The 16837-nt window shown below is 42.0% G+C and overlaps 1 protein-coding gene across 1 annotated transcript in view; it reads left to right on the top strand.

The window, feature by feature from the left end:
• SERINC4 (serine incorporator 4) overlaps window positions 1-16837 on the top strand; it is a 305592-nt gene that overhangs the window by 46651 nt on the left and 242104 nt on the right. Inside the window, exon 2 of the mRNA XM_085644357.1 lies at window positions 7472-7639. Within this exon, the coding sequence (XP_085500483.1) occupies window positions 7472-7639 (168 nt within the window). The remainder of the gene's footprint in view (window positions 1-7471; window positions 7640-16837) is intronic.

Raw genomic sequence — 16837 nt, 5'->3', positions numbered from 1 at the left:
GAATGAGGGAACAAGAAGAAGAAAAATAAATCCACAGAGCAAACAGGAACACAATGATGGCACAAAAAATAACAAGCAAAACATACCTACGAAGGATTATAATCCAAGGAAAGATGGGTGGGTGAAGCCACATAGGGTAGATGGTACATCGGGAGTCCATGAGGAGAGTACGAGAAGAACACAGCACATATTACAAAGTACAGGGAAGACAACAAACACGAGTGAGATACCTGCAGCAAACTTAGGTAAGAATTATTGATCATTACTAACAATACCAATGTTAAAGGAGAAGAAAACTCTTGAGAGCTCCCAGGGAACAATAAAGAAATGATCATAACATATTATATAACCATCATAACTTTGAAGCTAACAAGGTTATCTAAATCAACATCAATTAAGAAGTAGATTATCCTGAAGTATCCACAGTTTCTATCATGCAAGCATTGATGAAGCTTTTCAGCTTAACATGATCATTCATATGTAGTAGTCTTTTTTTTGTATGTAACTTTAAATTGACTGGGGTGAAATAGTCCAAAACAAGCGCCAAGTGAACGAAGATCAGATGTCAGATTTCAGAAATTCTTTATGCCTGTCAGCAGTAGTCTTTGCGTAGTCCTGGGAGAAAAATAGAGGACTTCCTGATCAAGAAATGCGCTTCAGCAGTTTGACGGCAGCAAAGACTTTAAGGAGGTCGGTATATTCAAGAAAGTACATAATGACTCCTTTTGGATTGCGTGCATGGGAAACAGAAGATGATTGATGACCCAACCTATGGGCCGGTTGAATGTTGAGATGAGTGTCCTCAGGCATATTCAAAAGCTTAGGACTTTAGAAAAGAGATAGGATCAGAGCTTTCTGATCCCTCTGGCAAGCCATAAAGACATCATTCCTTCTGCTTCTGTTATCCACATTTTTGATTTGCTGTTGAAGGGAAGAAACCTGAAGTTGAAGAGAGTGTTTTTAATGGTCACGGAACCAAAGGATGCAATGCTCTGTTCTGCCATAATAAGCCTTTCTTCCATTTGAGACCATTTATCAGTAAGAATCTGCAGCTTGGAATTGTCTTCCTTCATAAATGACTTTAAGGCATGTATCTCTTCCTACAAGAGCTCCATAGAAACAGGTGGAGGAGACTTTGTGGGGAAGGAGGGTCCTTCTTCAGGTGCTTGGTAGTAGCCTTCCCAGAAGAAGTTCCGCCAAGACCAAATGAAGAGGAACATTTTTGTGAAGAAACCAAAGAATCCTCTATTTATTTTAATTTTGAGAAGACGGTGTCATTCTTAATGAACTTATGAGCTGAGGGTGGAAGTGAAGAGTTCAACTTTTTCAGATGTCCTATATATGTGCAAGAATATGGGGGAGAGAATTGTCAAAGACACAAAACAAATCTCCAAAATCCAGCACCTCAGCGTAAAAGTAGACACTCCATTGTTGTGCTCGAGCAGAGATATCACAGAGCTACTCAAATAGACAAGAATTATGACCACCATCTTGACAGTTATGCGAGGAGATACCATGAAGAGAAGAGCAAAAAATCACCAAAAAACATCATCTAGTATTCTCCACGTAAAATAGACACTGCAGTATTACATTTGAGCAGAAATATCTCAGAGCTACTCAAACTAACAAAAGTTGTGAGGAGATAACCACCATCCTAACTCAAATGCGAGGAGACGCCATGAAGAAAAAATAAAGCCAAGGAAGCAGGGGCATAACAGGACAAAGAACTTACAGTTGTATCAGGTTTCATAGATAATTGGAAAAATGTTATGGCATTTAAAGGAGTTCATTTCCTCATAAGGAAAGAGCTTTCTCTCATAGAGCGGCTACAAGCACAAAATGGTGGGCGGCACTGTGAGGTGATCCGAGCCGTTAGCAAAAACAAAGACCTCACGGCTGAACAGAAAGCCGCCCGGCGGACAAAATGATGTCGGGTCTAACCGCATCTCTATCCCTCCATCTGGGCGAGTAGAACCTTCAGGGAGAGTGACAAAAGTGCTTGTATCCTGTGCCGGCTCCCGGTGGTCTACCCGGACGCCGCCATCTTCCGTGGGCTCTAAGCCATGCCCCGTTAATTCAACTTTTAACCCCGCAGTGATCCCTGTGGAGGATATATGACTTTTGTCCACCACTAACGATTGGATACTACTTCCACCAACGAGTGACAACCTCTCTTAAGCTTTCTCAAAAGACAAAATGAAGGGAGTAATACAGGAGATCCCCAAGGGAAATACACCATGACCCAATATGATTCCCTCAGAGATTTTTCTTACAGACTTGGCCTGGTAGGCCGAAATACTCCCAAGAGATTTCGAAGAGATTGTGATGGCAAACAACTGCCCAGATTCCTGGTTACACAGTATCATCATCCCAATATATAAGAAGGGACACAAAGATGATCCAAAATGTTATAGATCAATGAGTTTAATCGACACAGATTGTAGTGTCTTTTCGAAACTGAATGTGAAGGCATTGAATGAGTGGCTCACTATTTTTTTTTTTAAAGAAACTTCATTGAGTTTTACAATGGGTAGATGCACCATCTATACATCACAGTTGTCATTGATCAGGAGATTTTTAGTTAACAAGTCCGCTTACTATGTTAATTTAGTAGGAGGAACAAATAGGTAGATTTAACCCCTCCCACTTCCAATAACAAAATGAGTGGGTCATTAATGGTAACATTTAGTCACCAATACAAGGACATTTTAGAGAAGAACCATCGACGATCGATCAGATATTCACGTTTCTGAACATTATCTACAAATTCAGCACAGCTATAAAAAAGTCTTTGTATGTGGCCTTTCTAGATTTTTCATCAGCCTTTGGTTTGGATTTAAGAAATTGTCTATGGGAAAAACTGAGCATTATGGGCATTTATCCTGGGCTTTTGTCTCTAATTCAACTGTTGTACACTGGAACATCTTCCCAGGTGAGACTCCACCAAACAGAGCACATCAGCAAAATATAGACTAGCAGAGGGGCAAGCAAGGCTTTACTCCTGTTCTCTTTCTACATTAATGAGTTGTATCATGAAGTTCGAAAAGACCCCGATAACATACCGATACTATATGGCTTCAAGGTCCCTGTCCTGCTCTATGCTGATGATTCCATTTTGATAGCAAAAACTGCTAGAGGTTTGCAAGTCTAATGTTCAGCCATGGAAAACTATTGCAAATCAAATAACGTAATCAGCAATACAGAGGAAACCAAGATAAGGACCTTTAGAACTAAGTGCGCATTGCAAGAATACGCTTTTTTCTAACCTAAGCAAGAATGGAAGAAGTGACATCATTTAGGTAGCTAAGGGTAACAATTGATAGATCACTTCAATGGAAAACCATTTCTACTCTAGGAAAATCTGAAGCAACTGCAAATGCCATCTTACAGCTGGTGCGCAAACACAGTCATCAGTTCTCACATTTTATTGATAAAGTCTTCCAGGAAAAGGTTGGTAGCTAAATCGCATGTGGAGCAGAGTTGTGGGGAATGGACAAGTGTATTTCGGAGTAGAGTATTATGAGAGGAAATTCTGGAAATCTTTTCTGAATTTGCCATCAGGTTTTCCTACAATAGGTCTGGAATCAGACATTGGCTTTTCCTTTATCAGGACCAGGTGACAGTTGGCACCTATTAAATACAGAAATTACAAAAGATGGAGATTGCAGTACACCAACCTACACAATCAAACCTGGTAGAACAGTTTTCTATAAATATCAAATCATTGTTCGCAACCAAATGGGAAAAGGAAGCCAAGACACTCGGTCTGTCCAAGGCATTGAATAAGAAATTGCTAAGGCAGAAGAAGATAAATTCCGTCACCAATAAGCAATTCCTTCACCTAAAGAGCAAACAGAAAATAGTTGCTTTAAGTAGTCTCCATCCTTAGATCCATGCCAGCTTGTTCCATCCTTCACAGAATGTTCACAACATCTTGTCATTCGTGAGACTCAAAAAGAAAGAAAAAACGTTCTGCTTTGGCAAGGCGTGGCTGCCTGTTGTTGAACACCATCAAGAACAGGAGAAGTCTGGTGGTTTCAGACAAATGTATGTGTGTTGTTAGAGAGGATATGTCACATTTATTGCTGTTCTGCTATCTGTATAACAAGGTGAGGCTGAATTCAATGAGCAAGATGTTATGCAAAGAACAGCTTTATTATCCAGCAGAGCAAGAGTTTAGGTGTTGCAACCAAAGCAACTGACCTATACTTAAGGAAAAGCTGGGACATGCGTGCAAAATTCCAGGGCCGTTAGCAAACCCAGCAGGAGATAGAGGTTTCACCATGCTTTGGAGGAAGATCCTTTATGAGATTTTAGGGTTCCTAATAAGACTATTTTTAATTCTATCATTCAATGTATAGTGTGATGTTTGTGATTTTAGCGATTTGTAATATTTTGTTTATTTATTTTTTAATAACGTGTATGTGAAAGGCAGCTATGTTTTAGGCTAATTCCACCAATCTATTTAGTTTTTGAAGGTGTATTACTTTGTGATGCTGGTTCTTCCGGCATGCTGTCTAGTTTACCGCTAATATGTGCGTGGACAGCTCTTATTCAAACATAGATAGTCTATCTCAGTGGTGTAGCAAGGGGAGGCGGCACAAGTTTTGGGGGCGGCAGCCTCTCCCTCCCCAAACCCTCCCGCTCTTCAGTGCGGCGCCATGGAGCAGCAACGGCATGGACCACCACGGGAGGCAAAGTGACTAGCTACGCTACTGACCTATCTGTCCACTGATCTAGGTCTCAGGCTTCATTAAATCATCCCTTTACTGCATAATCACATTAAATCAGTCATAAAGGCGGTGGAATCAAGGAGCATGTTAGGGTACTTTACGTCATGGATGAAGCCTACTGGGCCAGAGGGCCTCGACGCCTACATAATTTGTAATTCGCTTTGCATCCGCTAAGGATCCATTATCATTGACAGTCCATGTGATAAAGAAACAAGCTTATAAAGGGCTGAAACAAAGGAGAGCTTCAGACGTCAATCGTTTGAACCTTCACCTCAGAGCAGAACTGAACCACATGCGTTTTAGAAATGCCTGAATGATCAGTTGTTTACGCATGTCAATAACAAACTCCAACCTATCAGAGACTGTGCTTAGCAATATGGTGAATGCCCCCGCTGTATCAGACTGGAGTCTAACTCCAACTGTCCATGTGCACCCACAAAATATCTGTTACTAATCTTTTTAAGAGACCAAAAGGTGATGCGCAGTACTTTACAAACGGAAACAAAAGTGTATTAAGGATCATATACCACTTGTTTATTGATGCCAAAGATGGATGCTTGGTACTCATTAATTTGCTGAAGAAACATCAAGCTTGATACCATCAATGGTACACAGATTGTCTTATAGATCTATATCCTTTCCATCGTCTTAAATATGAATTATCACATCACTTATCAGATCATCTGTGCGCTGCTTCCAGTACTAGAGAGCTCAGTCCTTGTGGGCAGAGCGGGGGACATGTATGAGCAGAACCAAGGAAAGCAGGAGATACCTGAACATTGCAAAGCAGAGATATAGCACCAAGAGGGATACCAGGTGCCCCTGATAGGCAAAGGCCCTTTATGATGTTTTCCCATGTATGCCTGTCAGTGCCTTGGATTCTGAAGATATTATTACTGCTGAGGCTGTGTCCTCATACATCTGAGTTTCTGAGTCCTGTGGTATCTCATACAGTTGAAATTCCTTTAGAATCAGGTTCACTTCCAGCATTTTACTTCCTTCAATAGGAAGCCCTTCCCAGGATGCTGAGGGCCTGCGTAACTACTATTTGATATCTTACTGGCAAATACTTGTCAAGTCTGTAGGAAAATGCAGTCACAGATCAAATCCAGCCACTCCCCCTGTCCAATTAGGTACCTAACAGCTGACAGTCTCTTGCTCGGTACTGAAACGTGTCTATCAATGATGCTTGCTAGATATTGGTTCTCCTTCAACTTGCCGCCACATTTAAGACTATCAGTCATATCCTATTCATTGACGTTAGTCTTGGTTTGCCCTTTGCTCCCATTCTCTTCATTCTTTTGGGATCAGATGATGGGCGGTCTCATGTCAGGCCCAGTTCCTGCCTCACGGAGCGATCCCATTGTCCTCATGGTCAAAGGACAGCATATGAGTCCACTTTAACATCCTGAACTCCAGAGCCAACCAGTAGCAGATTCCTGATGTGGTATTTTGCAGCTGACGTCACTGTATTGCATTTAACTTTGAAACTAGACTGTTCAAACCCTATGGTTCTCATTAACTCACAGCAAGTCAAAAAATGCTGTAGAGTGAATTGTTGTGGAAATGTATAAAAGGGATCAATTCTTTCTGTCTCTCTAAAAAACTTGCAGTAAAATGCAAGCCATGATGTTCACTTTGTCAGCCCACACATCTGTACAGCAGGCTGACCAAGCATGTGTCATGTTCCAAAGCCAGCAGTAGAAAGGCCCCTTATCCCTAGCTTGGCCGTACTGTGGCTTGCTCTGTCAGTGGTTATATACATATATATGTATATATCAACCATACAAGACGTGGAAAGTCCTGCCCCTTGTACTGCAGGCCTGCCAGAGATATTACCAGGTCACACAAAAGCCTTTGCTTTTGCTGCACACTTGTGGCAGTGTCATATAGTTCTAATGTTGCTTTTATTATTTTTACACCGTTGTAGATCGGTAAACTGCGTTGTTGGTTTTTACGAAAGGACAAGACCCACTCGCTGTGTATGCTGTAGTAAAGCACCTTCAGAGTGCATGGTATAAACTGACAAGTTTTTTAATGTAATCCCTTTTAAGGTGTATTACTGTTGCACCTCCTTGTATTTTTGCACATGCAATTGCACTTTAGTACCTACATGCTCTCGTTCTATGTGTGTGCTCTTATCTCGCCTCTGGTTTTGTGCTGTTTTAGTACTGAATGGTTTTTATTGCGCCTCATCCTGATGAATTGTATTTGTTTTATTGCATTATTTTATTATGTTTTGTGAACTTTAATGGTTTTTAATAACCGAATAAAGTTACAATGATGATGACTGGCTATATTTGTGCTACGCTGTTTTGTTGCTTAGCTTGTTGGTCAAGCAAAATGAGGCCGGCGATGGCCCTTCAGGATCATACAAATGGTAGAACTGGGCTGTACGATTCCTGACAACATAAGAAACATAACAAACACAGCACTCCTTTTGCAATTAGATATGCATTTGTGAAGGTAACTTTTCGCAGACAGCACAATCCGCTTAATCACAGAGTGGGTTCCGAAAGCTCAGCCAGGAGTATATCTTGAAAAATGCTACATCTCAGACTTTGATATGTTATCTTATTACTTTTTCATGCTAATCCTGGATCATCATCAATAAGGAAGAATAACACAGCTGTTTGTGGTCGCTTAAAAAGATCTACTGTTGCCGTTCATGCAAACATAAACTTGAGTTTCTTTCCTTGAATTCTTAGTGCATTTCCTTGTCATCCACGGCTTTCCAGGTGTCCTGCTGCTGCGGCCCTGCACCCTGCGCCTTGTGCTGCTCCTTCTGCCCCGGCATTAAAGCTTCCACTGGAACACGGCTCATGTACACGCTCTTCCATATCCTGGCCTCCACCGTGTGCTGCCTCCTGCTCTCGAGCCAGGTGTCAGAAGCCATCAAGAAGCATGTGAGTACACTGGCCCTGCAGCTGCAGGAGATATGACCTGGAACCTTTGGCACATGCCTTAGGTTGGCAATGGTTCTCCTGCCCAAAGGTTCAGTATTCTAGAGCTGACATAGTGCCACAGACAGGAGAGGGGCTTAGGAAGTGGGAGATGTATGGAGTAATCTGAAAGGAGACATATAAGAAGGTTAAATAACCTATAGGTAGGTGAATGTATAATATCGTATTTTTGGGGCTATGCGAGGATCTGGCGCCAGTCCCTAGTAGCAACGGTGTGTCTAAAGGTACCTCTTGGGGTGTTGGTTATGTACAGCTTTTCCAATCTGCACTGACTACGACTGGCATCTATTGGCTAGTATGCTGCACCATGGGATGATTGCCTTTAAGGCCAGAGCTGGCCATGATTACAAGTTGGGTAGAACTGGTGAGATACCACTATGCTCAATTATAAATGACCCAGTGTTACTGCACCTAAATGTCCCTGCTGGACAACGCAGTGGGTATACTTCTGTGGGGCTCAGCCTGTGAGCCTGCCTCCGGTCCATACCCCTCCTATGGCACGGTGGAAGCGCGGAACGCTTCCACCTGCCAACTCAAGCTTTTCTTGCCTTCCGATGCCCTCTCAGCCCAAAATGACACTCGCCCACAGTTACCTCCTGAGCAGAGCAGGTGGTAAAACGGAGTGGGAAAAGGAAATACCGTATGGAGTTTGACCCGGATAAACTGGGTACACGTTGTTATTCCCATTCCATGTGGATTCCTTCGTGATTGCTCTGTAGTGGCGGAGTGTTACCACATTTTTCCTTAGTTTATGGGTGCAGAGAATGCAGAGTGCATTGCATGTTCCCTGCAACTGTGCAACTTCCAGAGCCCAGGTCGTGAGGCATAAAAGCCAACTCTGGACATCTTTTCAATACTGGATTTAGTGACCATGAGTGATTCATCTTTTCTCCTAGCAGTACAAAAAGAGGGGTCAAGATAATAATTAATATATAACAACTCTCCAGTGAAATCTGCATAGGCAACAACATGTACACTTATCAGTAATGAGATCTGAGTAATGGCGTAATATAATAGTTGTCCCGTAGGGGGTGCTCAGCCCTCAGCCTGCCAACCTGTCAGTGGCAGCTGCCATGTACCAGGGGGAGTGGGATGGGGGTACGCAAAATACATTAATAAATAAAACACCTTGAGGCGGAACGTCATCCTCCACTCGTCTCTCTTCCAGGCAGTCTCCAATGCAGGACCAGGAAACTGCACTAACCAATCCTGGTACTGCTCTCACAGCATGAGAGCAGCGCCAGGATTGGATGGAGCAGGCTCTCTCAGCACTCCTAAGAGCACTGAAGGCCTGTGCTTTCTGGAACCCAGTTGTCTAAGACAGCCAGGTTAGAAAACTTTAAAATGCGCATGTCTAGTTGGTTATCCCAGGACGGCCAGCCAGAGACATGCACATTTTAAAGTGAACAGCTCCCTGCTGCTACCACTTGACATCACTGGCGCCGCCCTGTCACTCAGTTCAGGACAGGTTGGTTGCTGAATAATAAAATGGTAATAAATAAACTACATTATCATTTTATTTTTCAGCTCGGGCCTGTGGGGCGACTCTCACCCGTTCAAACGGAGGAGCCGCCCCTGAATCACCTGTCTGTTGATATGCGCACACCCGAATCTACATGCGCGTCAACATTTATAATTGGGAGTTTCTTGGATCAGTGAATTAATTATTGCCGCAGGGGAATGAGTTATTTGGAACTTTCAATACCAGTAGGACAAGCGAAGGGCTGTGTGGACTCTTAGTGGCCTGGCACCGAAAGAGTTGGTGGATATAAATGTGTTGGAGTAACAGAAATATGTAAATGTGCTTCGTCCATCCTATTGTTACCCGTGCCACAGATGAGTGACTGCTTTTCAGTCTGCCCTTTAACGCTAATGAAAATACAATGGCCCTTCATTACCAACATCTCAGAAAACGGGACGGTATTTCACCACAGCTACAGTTACCAGTACCAGGTGGACTCGCAGATTTTGGGTGGTTGGAAATCTGCCCTATTACAAGTTGGACCTGCAGGATCCATTAAGAAATGAGAGATTACAGGGGAACCAGTATTTCATGGACTGATTCCTCCAGTAAGTCCTCATTTTGGATTTAGTTTCTCGCTAAGCTGTTGTCTGCTTTTAGTCAGTCTCCAGGTGAAAGTAAGCAGGTCCAATGTTTTCCATGGGTTTCATAATTTCAAAGGGGCCAGTAAACTTTCTTTGAATTAAGTGCTCCCTCGTGAAGAGGACTTGAGTTATTTTTCCTTCTCTAGAAACACCTCTGAAGGAATGCCTAGTTCTAGATTTTTTGTGTGTTCAGCACCTCATTTTCCAAATATCAACATCTTGGGTAATACGTACATAATTTAGGGATTGCAATTTCCTAATTGCAGTTCTTACCAAATCCCAATTAGGAAATCACAATTCCTAATGTACAAAAAATTATTTCTAAAATAGCAATTCCTAATGGCTTTGCAAATCGCCCTACCACATACTAATGACATAGGTCACAATTTGCAACCCATTAAGAATCACAGCCATCACAGAGATGGTGTCCTGCTGGGGTCAGCAGACCACCATGTCTGTGATTGCTTGCTAATAAAGCATTCTTTTTGTTTTTTTGAAAGGCAGTCCTTTTACCTTAAAGGAAAACGGGATGCTTTAAAAAAAGAAAAAAATGAAATGTTTAAGTTTCATTTTTTAAAGAATTTGTGGCCCAAGGGACCACTGCCAACTCTTAAAAATATTTGTTTCAACATTCACAAAGGGGAAGGGGTCCTCTGTAGACTACTTTTGAGATGTCGGTAAAAAATGAATGTTTTGGGACCATAATTCAGTCGCAAAACATTCATACATAACACTACAATTTGGTACTTGGAAGGGACGCCCTAAACACGCCATTGCAACTTGTGCCATGTACCTATGAAGAAGCATGTTTGTGATCGGAAAACTACCCGATTCTGTGAATCAGCCTGTTTTTTACCACAAAGATACTTTTGTACACATCACCCATTGTCTTTTGGTCCCAGATGATTTGTCTGTGGACTATACTATGACAACTGCAGGGTGCAGACAGTAGTGATAAATGGATGCTTTTCCTTATACTGTATTAAAAAATACTGACTCATTTCACCAGGTTAACTATGTATGCAGGGTGGCTTACCTTTGGGGGCAGTGGTGTCTAACCTGTCAAACAGGTGTCCCTGTTTCTGAGAGCCTATCCCATGTGCAAGAATAACTTTTCCGATTTCCGTTATTTGCTAGCCCTCTATTTTCACTCTGTCTTACACAGACTGTGTATCTAAATTTTTTTAGGTCGAGCCTACTAGACAACATATACTCTACTCTGTCTGGTGTGAGGCATATTGTGGCTTACTAATAACATAGAGGGGCTTGGAGCTCACCCATTGCTTTGTATTGGTTGGGTTTCCTATCACTCTCATTTGCCTGCTTCTTATTAGTGTCCCAGATTGTTACTCGTGTGTTTGTCCCTCCAATGGAGCATTGCCTCTTTATCATCTCTTGAATTGGCTGGCCTTGCTGCTTCAACTGCTTGCTATTCAAGCACTACTTTTTTTAGGTCTCGCCTGAGCCAGCGCATGCGCTGTCTGGCGAGACTTTTAGTAAGCGGCCTTCAGAAAATGCTACCACAGGCTTTTGCTGGCCTCAAGCTTGCAGTTACGCGCCCGAGTGCGCGCTTACGAGCAAAGACGTCATCTGGCTTTCCTCGTCATGCTCATTAAGCGCTTCGCTCGCAGCGCGCGATCAAACTAACTTTTGCGGCCGCGTCACTTTCACGGCCACACGGCCAATGCTTGTTTTAAACAGTGCTGCATACACACGGTAGGCACACCAGAGCTATCCCAAAATAATGCAGAGGCGTGCAACTAACAAAACAACAGAACCAAAAAGTACTTTTCAATTATTCATTCATGCATTCTAAGTGTAAAGAAAACTGTTTTACGGATGCATGTTCACATAGATTGTGCATGTCACAGAGACTATGTTACTCTTTTGCCTGAAGGAGGTGCTAGTGTACTTTCCTTAAAACCATAAACGCTTCAATTGAAAAAGAGATCGAGTAGGATTCAGAAGAATAGTGTGGTGTCTGCTTCCAGCATGCTGCTCAGCCAGTGATGGTGTAGAATGTTAGTATGAGTGTATGATGACCATCCTGAATGCGGACCATTCTTCCATTACAACAAATAGCTTTCTGGGGGTTGAAGATTCAAAAATGTCCCATAATTGCAGAGTCCACGTGCAACGTTTAGAAATCTGGAAGATCGAGAGCACGTCAATGGAAGGCCAAAACCAATTGATGGACGGGAACTTTGTGTTAAAAAAAACACAGGAAATCGCTTTTTAGCTTAGCCGAAAGAATATAGATTTTCTTGACCTGTGTTGGTGCCGCCATTTCTCCCTCTCTGATCCATACTGGCGAAGTAAATATGCATACAAGCGGGTTTCTAGGCGCTTCTTATGAGGTGGGACGCTGGCCCTCTCACCCTTTAAGTTTAGTTGGGTTTGGTTTAATCTCCTCCTTCCATCGTTTTGTTGTGTTCTGTGCCTTCACTCCTTTGTGTTGCTATTTTAATTCGACGTTTGCATAGCTGCCAAGGTTTCAGATTGCTATGTGTGACATTTTCACAATTTCAGTGTAATTAAGAGTGACATTTCAATGACTATGAGTGTCACTTTCTCATGAGCAAAATCAAGATATGAAGACGAGGGAAACATATAAATACCAGAAATTACACCCATCGGAGCAACAAGAAACTCCAAGAAAATTTTTAAACTACAGCAAAGCACCAGAAATACAGAGGCACTGTACCAAACAGGATGTGACAGGCCGTACATACTGCCTGCAAATGACCTCATCTTCTATAATGCCCCCCCACAAAAATAGGGTAGATCTCCCATGGGTGGACTTATGGAGAACCACGTGCCTCATCCTCTCCCTGCAGGCACTGATCAAGCTGTGCTGAGAAGCCCCAGCGCGAACTGTCACAAACCGTGTACCCCCCACCTATACCATGTGACACTCAAAGACACTTTCTGGCACAAATGTCACCTCATATCCTGTACCTCTGCAGAGCTACCCCTACAGAGAAAACAGAGTGCAGATGTAAGGACCCAAAGTAAAATACAGCTATTGAAAATTATGTATCGAAAACATTAGGACAAAAAGCTATTACTTTGAAAGAAATGCTTTTAAATATTTATTTTTACTGAAAATATCTCATTTTTTTTCAACAAATAGTTCAAAACAAGGATTATTCTAAATATGTTTTGTCATATGGTCGGTTTCATTTGCTTTGTTCTTCCTGGAAACATGTAATTTTCTTTTTATTCTGATTCAGTTAGAAATTGTAATCATTTTGTTGTTTACAGGCAAGTTGAGAACAGAGAAAGTTAAATAATGAGTTATATTTGTAATGGGGTTAAGCATAAGTGCGTGTGTGTATCTGTAAAGTATTAACGCGAAACATTCTAGAACAAGCATTGGCATAGCCAATAGGTCTCGCCTTTGGGACCTTATAAGTGTTTAGCCATGCAACAGTTGATGTTGTTGCACCAAGGATATTGTGCAGCATAACTAAATACTTATAAGGTCCCAAAAGCGAGACCTTTTGGCTATGCCAATGCGTGTTTCTTTTGAGTCACGTGTTGCATGAGAGGGTATGTGTTTTTGAGCTATCTCCCTCATGGACTTCTCTCCTACTGCACTTGTGCTGCTCTCTGTTGCTCGAGTGCGTCTACCCACACCCTCCATGTTGCTCTTGCCCTTGTGCTTCTCCCCATTGCCTCCCTGCACCCTCCATGTTGCTTTCATAAACCATGTCCTCCTTCTCTCGCCCTTGTTTCCCTTACCCGCAGCTGTCTGCAAACCATGCAGTAACTCTGAGATATTTTGAGTTAATGTATGCTGAAGACACCACCGCATAAAACGGCATCATGATACGGCCCCAGGTTTTCTAGTTGCAGATTGAGCAATTCATTCAGTGATTGGTTAGCTCCCTGCCGCTACCCTATAGCAACACATCATTTTCTTAACAAAATCAGCACACTGTGTTTAATAAATACATTTGTCACATACTACATCAATCTGGCACTCTGTAATCAAAATGTTTGTCTAGAAAATAAGTATAAAATAATAGGGAGCTGGTCATACTTTGTATGTTAATATCATTAGCTCCCCTAACTTAACAAACAATATTTGCTTCAAGGCAACTAAATAGATTAGCAAAGCAAAGATCCCAGAAAGGGGCTACAGCCATTTAGTTAGGTGTCCATGTTTCCATGGAAAATGTAATGCAAAAATAAAATCACCCCTTACAATTGTATGTATGTGGTGGGCTGTCTTGCACTTTTATGTTTCAAAAGCTGCATTAGGGAGGGAAAGGTGCAGGGCTGGGATTCATACATTTTAACTATTCAGCCCCATGGGAGAAAGGCGAGCCAAAGAAAGACCTTTGGCCCAGGTGGAGCCATGCTTGAGCTTTGCTAGGCCTGCCTACCTCTAACATAGATCTGTTCTACAAGTCTTCTTACTCACCCCCTTGCTCCAACTACCAACCCTTTTTTGACTTTACCACCTCTCTACTGGAATCATTTTCAATAACTGAAGTTAATCTAGGTTGGATCTGTTCAAGAAAACGCATTCTAGCCATCTTCTCTGGAGTTTTGAAATAGTGGTTCCAGAAGAATTATATGAAACATATGTACATCAGTGGTGGAATAGGTAACAGGACTGCTTCCTTTTGAGAAGTACTAAAGGTATAGACATATATGTAAAGAGGTGTTCTGTGCCATGTCAAAGCCTGGACACTAAGATCTAGTAAGTTTCTTTCTTGATTACCTGAGGAAAGGGTGACTCCTCCCAGTACCCACTATGTCACCATGCATGGAATATTTAACAGGAAATATGTCAAGTGTCACCTCTACAGGGTCTCAGTGAGCAGGCAAAAGCCACAAAGGGTAAATAATCTTGCAGTTCTTGTTTGAAGATGAAGAATAATGCAGAACAAAATAGCAAGGCATCAATCTTTCCTGACATCAAGGATAAGAAGAGAACAAAGTAAGAAATTCAGGAGAAGATCCAAATTAAGATTCCAGCTATAAGGTATAGAAATCAGAGATTAAAAAAAAAGTAGTAAGAGGGCAATGAATGCTGTAAAAAGTATGGGACCAAATATGTTGTCATGCTTCCATTACACATAAACTCCTCCTCATATAGGACTCAAACAGGAACTGACATCTCAGGAAAAACTCGACCTCAACTCAGGCTCGGAACCTCAGACAGAGTTCTGTGAACAAACCACCATCTTGTAAAAGGGAAACCATTAGGCTTGTGCACGCACCTTTTCTGTAATTCCTGTTGTCAGCCTAACAGATGAGGAAGAAGTCAAAGTTTGACCTGCTTTGCCCCGCACAGAATTCTGCCGTCTCATCACTGCCCTTCCCATCTGATGCTCTGTACTGATCGTGGGATACCTCTCCTGCCACAACTTGCAGAAATGCCAGTGTGGTTCAGGCCATGAGGATGGCCAGTAGTACACAGAGCATGAGGTCCTACAAAACGATGCCTGACCTCAGATACGTACGCTATCTCTGTCCTGATACTCACAAGTTCTGATAAACTCTGGGCATAGATGTAATAGCCAACTGCACTTGACTACATCTAGTATGTTGCATTTGGGGAGGACTGTTTCAGGCTGGACAATCAGTGTGCAAGCCATCAGTTGAAAGCTGCGTAGCGGGTAAATCATAATGTAATGTCTTTGTTACATGGAAAAAGGGAAAGGGATTTGTCAATCACTTCATAAGAAAGTCTTACAATTGCAAAAGAGTCCATTCCCACTGAGATCAGCTATTTTAAAGATATTTAGGTGCACAGAGTTAGTACCATTGACTGTGCAGATTAAGATGCAAAAATATGATGTTATTAGAAATCATGTTTCCATCCATGAAGGGCTGTAGATGAGCTGAGAGGAAGGGGAAAAGAATCAGAAATAACAAGTAAATCCACCTTGGCTATTGCTGATGTCAGAAAAAGGCGGATAGCGCTATACTTTATGAGTAGAACATGTTATATACTTATAGCAACATCATGCAATGAGGAAGCGCTCAGAAATACGTTTTGTTAGCATAAACAGAAATAGCTTAAGTAACATATAACATTAATAACGGATTCACTCATTACTAGTGCATGAAACATTTATCGGAAACACGTTTATTAACTGCTCTTGGTTGAAAGGAGTAGTAATTGCAGTGACCTCATTGGCAAATTGTGGTGTGGCCATTTTAATTCATAAGGCGGTCTCTTCACCGGTTTTAAAATATATAGCAGAAGGTGGGCCCAGTAGGGCATATAGCAGATCAACGTTTACAGCAATCTGATGCTGCTTGTGAGATTCGGATTAACCAAAAAATGAATATAATCTCATTTTGGAGTTTGTAACGTTCGCAACATCCGCCAACATAGGTGGAGATTTCATGAATTACTGGGTGCCAAACACAATAGGATGTATAAATGATGTGTTAAGAAAAAGCATTGCAATGCTTCTTTAGAAGACAGTTTGTAATGTATTAGGTATGTGACTGAATCTAAATAGTAGAGTCAGAATGTGTTTTTAGGTAAAATCATTTAGGGCTTAATTTGGAATTTGGTAAAGTGGCTCATGGTCCGTCAGCAGGGCATAGACTGCCATCCACCAAATTTACAGACCCTGAAGGTACCAAAGGGGGACCGCCACAGCTGGTTTTGATCGCCGTCCCCCAAATGTTTTGTTTTTCCAAAACAAACTCACAAAGTGGGAGTATGCTAATGACCTCAAACTTAGGTTCTTTTTTCCCTGGGTCAGGGGTTTATTATTTCTATTTTTCTGTTTTTCATAACCGGGTTTCCCTGGAAATGATGGACCGAAAAAACAGGACACCAGGCCGTCCGCCCTAAAAACCAGCCCTCTGTCAGACCTTTGGAGTGAGCTTTTCACGGATGGAGCTAATGAGTGCATCACCGACATAAAGCTGAGGGTCCATCTAATTCTAAATAGGGCGGACAGGCTACTCCATCATGTTTGTCTCCGTCCATCATCCCCTCCACTTAACTCTAAATTGGGCTCTTAATTCTATTTCCTGATTGAACAATTTTGTTGATCT

The sequence above is a fragment of the Triturus cristatus genome, chromosome 3_1, assembly GCF_964204655.1.
Source record: "Triturus cristatus chromosome 3_1, aTriCri1.1, whole genome shotgun sequence".
Taxonomy (NCBI): domain Eukaryota; kingdom Metazoa; phylum Chordata; class Amphibia; order Caudata; family Salamandridae; genus Triturus; species Triturus cristatus.
This window is presented reverse-complemented; position numbering and strand designations above follow the sequence as displayed.